This window comes from Nestor notabilis, unplaced genomic scaffold, assembly GCF_000696875.1.
Source record: "Nestor notabilis isolate BGI_N333 unplaced genomic scaffold, ASM69687v1 scaffold29381, whole genome shotgun sequence".
NCBI classification, from domain to species: Eukaryota; Metazoa; Chordata; class Aves; order Psittaciformes; family Psittacidae; genus Nestor; species Nestor notabilis.
The window spans coordinates 14,668-19,223 of NW_009916491.1; the positions used below are offsets into that span (position 1 = coordinate 14,668).

Below are 4,556 nucleotides of genomic sequence, written 5' to 3' on the forward strand. Positions count from 1 at the left end.
AATTTTCTCTTCTACTTGGGGTGTGTGCAGCAGGAGTGGAAGAAAAGGCTGGAGGCTCCTTTGAAGTGCTGGCACATGCTGCTTGTGCTTAGTTTCTTTGCTTCCGTAACATTCCCTTCTAAGTTCATTTGCAACCTCAGGCATGTTCCCAGGAGGTCGCCCCTCCCCACCCCAACCCTGTCTTTCACACCCTGCCTTCCTTGAAGCCTCTAAAGGGTCCCTACTGCTGCATTGTGCCCTACCTCATCCCTCACCAGTGCATGGTCCCTCCTCACCCTTGGCTCCCACTGATGTATAATGGAAAATGGGAAGAATTCTGTGCAACGGCCCAATGAAATTACAAACTCTGGAGTAAACATTTTTTGCAGATGAAGACCCTGGCCATGAGCTTCCCCAGAGCGAAGGTTACCAGCATGACCAGTACCAGCCTGTGCCACCCCAGGGACAGAGCTCCCAAGAGAATGTGTCCCTCTGTCCTTTGGCATCTGTTCAGGACACAGGATCACCACTGCTCAGTATTGGGCAGGAGCTGCAGCCCCCAGCACTTGGCCCAGGTACAGCTACACCTCTGGGAGGGGTTTTTGCTGAGCCCCCTCCACAGGCGCTGCCACCAGCAGGTAAGTGCTCCAGTCTTGTTTCTCTGCAAAAATGCCTGCCCTAGTTAGCAGCAGGGGCATGGGGGGGTCCCTCAGGGAAGTGTGATCCCCTATGGCATATGTGTTACTTCAGCTCCTGCTCCCTGCTAGCACAGCCTTCACCCAGCACCTCATTTCCCTCCAACTTTGTCCCAAATGGGGAGCCATGCTTGCCCCAGTGCTGCAGATGTAAACCAAGTCCAGCACTGCTGGCCACCCTGGGCAGGTGGGTCTTCATTTTTAGGACATCTTGCCCAAAGCAGCAAGGGAGGACAGCTGCGGGTTGGTGGCAGTGCTGCTGCTTCCCTGCTGAATGGAAAACCAGCTTCACATCCGGCAGCACCAGCCAGGTTTGAGATACACTGGTGTAGCCTTGTGACTTCCTCCCTGGGGCTGACAGGGACCAGAATGGCCTTTTACATCTCTTGGGTGGGGGGAGCATCTTGGCCACACAGCCTTGCTAGGGTGGGATGATAGCAGCACTGAAAATGCCTCTGATTGATAGACATGGCAGGAGCTCTCCTGGTCAAATCCTGACTGTGTCCTTCCCTCTGTTCCACAGGAGAAGCTGGGGAGTCCTGGGCCCCACTGTCCCCTGAGGGGGTGCAGCCATCCCTCCCAGCAGAGCAGGTGAGTCAGGGAGTCCATCCCACTGGGAGCCCTGGTGAGATTTGGGAGTTGCTGGCTCATCCAACTCCCACCATGGTGGGAGCTGTGTTGTCTTAGGTGACCTGATGGGTTAGGGTAGCCCCCTCTCCAGCCTCCTGCCTCTGGGTCTGCCTGATGCACCCTGCTATGGGTGCTCCTTCTCCCCACCTGCTGTGTAATGGATGCGGAGGTCGAATCTTGGCAGCACACTGATAGTGCTTTGGGGTGGCTCCTCTGGGAACACCACATGGCAGCTGCATCTCTGATGCCAGGAGGGGTTAAAGGCAAGGGCTCGGACTGTCTCGGAGAGCTCCACTGTCTCCTTGGAAGATGACAGCCGGCCTTCTTCAGAGACTGTGGCTGAGGACACTGCCGAAGGGCTGGCATCAGCAGAGGCAGTGAAGCTGGATGAGGACAAGGTGAGCATGCCGGAGCTGATGTGAAGCCTCATGCTCTGAGCTTGTCTGTTTCTGATGCTTGTTGGGCCTGTCCTGCCCCTGATAGAATGGTGCCTGCTTCTGGCAGGTATCTGGGTGGCCATGGCATCCTCCCCTTCAGATCCATTTCCACTGTTTTCCTTTGTGACTACTTCCATTTCTCAGAACTCTGGATTCAGGTGGTTTGGTTGGTTTCGGTCAAAGCCCACCAAGGAAACCTCTCCCAGAGCTGTGTCTGAGACTCCACCAGGCTCCCCCACGCTGGAACTGCAGGTAGGAGACAAAAGGCTGTCCAGCCTCTGAGTAACAGGGTACAGCCATGGAGATGGGTGACAAGGCTCCACCATTACTCACTTTGTCCTTGTGCATGTGGCTGGGCTGTGCCATTGTGCAGGTCTTCATGCCATAGTTGCTCTATGTGGGAACAGAGCAGGACCAGGAGCCCTTTTAGCCTGGAAGTCAATCCTTGATTAATAATAATTTAAATTTGTGAAACTTCTTTGATCTGGAAGATCCTCTGAGCACTTGGCAATTTCTGTGGAGACTGTTTGCCCTCCACTGGAGCAGAAAGTGGCAGCTGTGAGCAGCATGGCTTGGGCAGGTTTTAGGAGCTGAAGGGAAGGAAAACCTCTTTAATTGGAAGCATGGCAGAAAGGGGGAAGCAGCCACGCATGGTTATGCCAGCCCTGGCTGGGTCCTCAGGGTGACATCCCTGACTGCAGTCCCAGAGCAGAAAATTTTGGGATATTCTTCCAAAACCAGCAGGAGATGAGGAAGAGAGGGTGGCCCATGGACACTGGTGTCTCTTTGCATTGTACACAGGCTTGGTGTCCTGCCTCCTGCCTAATTTTCACCTCCCCAAGTAGCTTAGGTTGTGACAGGTACCCCATCCTGCTAAGTGGCACCCCAAAAGTGTGATGTGGTATCTGGTGCAGAGGTCTTCTCAGCATGCAAGGAGCTTCTGTTCTAAATGGGTGGACGTGGTTTCAGGAACAGACATCGCCATTCCCACCCAATACCCCTATTGCAGCTTGGATGACCCCTTTGGCTCAGCCTCCCTCCAGACAGCCTGGTAAAGGCCACATGGATCCCCTCGCCCCTCTCCCTATCAGTCTTTTAGAAGCTGCTCTTCTTAATTTTAAGGATTGCTGTTGTTGCATGCCCCAGGAGGGTTGCAAGGTGAAAATGCTTTTGCTGTTACTCTGCTGTCCATTGAGATGAAAGGCTTGTGGGGTGTGAATGGTGGGGAGTCAGCAGGAGAGCAGGTGAGGAGAAGAAAGAGGTATTTGTGCGTGCTGGGGGAGCCCAGGACACTTCTGTCCTTGGGCTGGCTGTTAATTTTCTTTCCCTTCACCCTTTCCAGACTGGGTTCCATGAACATCCACCACCAGTGGGGACAGTCCCCCTGTTCAACCCTCTCCAGGTCTCCCAGGTGAGAGCATCCTTTGGAGGTGTTGCTGGATAGGGTTGAGGGTGAATCCTGACTTTTTGGATGATGCAGATTACAGGCAGCCTGCAGTGGGATGAGGGATGAAGAGGGGGACCAGCCCTGGGTATAAGAGTTTGATTTATAAGACAATGAACTGTGGGAGGACAGTTACAGGGGGTGTGTGATGGAGGAGGGAAATGAGGGGTGATGCTGAGGACAGCAGCTCCACATTTTTGAGTACACCCCTCCCTTACACCATATCTCTCTCTTCCCAGCTCATCACTGCCTCTCGACCCACCCAACCCAGGCTGCTTTCCCAGTGGCGCTACCCCAACCCGCTGTGAGGCAGAAATCAACAGCAGTGACCATTGTGAACCAAAATGGTGTTTGTGATTATTTTTTAAGGGGGTCTTGCCTGGGCACAGTGGCCCAGCTTGAATGCTACGCTTGGAGACAGGGCCAAATTGGAGCAAGCGTGGAAGAGAAGAGCAGGGGTGGCAAGAGATTGAGGGGAAAATGACCTCTGAAGAGGCCACGAGGTTATTTTTTCTAGGCAAGATTTTCTAGGCAAGATCTGCTGGGGGAGGATGGGGAATGTGATGACAGCCCTCTGGCACGCAGGAGGCTGTTTTTCAAGGGGGTGGTGCCTGGCTGTCCCCAAAGCTTCTAGGGGAGCAGGAATAGAGAGGCTTAATTTGCAGCAGGGAAGATTTCACTTAGATATTGAGAAAAAACCTCTTTATCTCTAAGGATGTTAAGCATGAGGACAGTCCTGGGAGGCTGTGAAATCTTCCCCTTGGAGATTTGCAAGTGCAAATCAGACCAACACGGGCACACAGGATTTTCTTGTGTGTTGGCAGATGGATGAGGTAACCTGAGGTGTCTCCTGTCCCTGCATTCGTGTTTTCTGTGTGGTTACTAGCGATGGTAATGTTTGCTGCGAAGCCGGGTGAGGAAACAGCCAGGCGAGCCCTTGCTGACACCTTACCAGCTCCCTTCCATGCTCGCAGAGTAGGTAGAGGAGGTGCTTGTTTTCCTTGGAGTGGAGAAGGATGGTAATAGTTACCTGCCTCTGTGATGTGAAGAGCATCTTTGTGCAGGTGTCCGAGGCTCTCTGCGTTGCATGGGATGGGCCAGCACCTCTCTGTGGCAATGGAGGAGAGGGAATAAATCTTGCACAATGTCGTCTGGGTTGTTTGCCCAGCGTCTGCCATCAGTTTTGCGTGTGTCGGGTGGGTTAAAGTAACGTTAACAGGGTCAGAAAAGGGTGTCCGGGGGAGAGTAGTCTGAATTGGGTTGTAGGACGATGCCCCACCTCACCCATTGGACTCAGCAATCGCCGGCCGTGAGTCTGTCTCAAAGCACCGCGGGGCCATGAGCATCCGCCGGGGGTACCTCGGGGGGGGG

General features: G+C 53.8%; 1 protein-coding gene across 1 annotated transcript in view; it reads left to right on the plus strand.

Moving 5' to 3' along the window:
• Positions 1 to 3,493, plus strand: part of SEC16B (SEC16 homolog B (S. cerevisiae)) — a gene marked incomplete at its 5' end in the record, with an annotated part of 18,157 nt that extends 14,664 nt beyond the window's left edge. The window contains 8 exons of the mRNA XM_010024619.1: positions 369 to 617; positions 1,198 to 1,265; positions 1,556 to 1,702; positions 1,886 to 1,993; positions 2,711 to 2,792; positions 2,888 to 2,986; positions 3,076 to 3,152; positions 3,425 to 3,493. Of these exons, the coding sequence (XP_010022921.1) occupies positions 369 to 617; positions 1,198 to 1,265; positions 1,556 to 1,702; positions 1,886 to 1,993; positions 2,711 to 2,792; positions 2,888 to 2,986; positions 3,076 to 3,152; positions 3,425 to 3,493 (899 nt within the window). The remainder of the gene's footprint in view (positions 1 to 368; positions 618 to 1,197; positions 1,266 to 1,555; positions 1,703 to 1,885; positions 1,994 to 2,710; positions 2,793 to 2,887; positions 2,987 to 3,075; positions 3,153 to 3,424) is intronic.
• Positions 3,494 to 4,556: the final 1,063 nt, after the last annotated feature.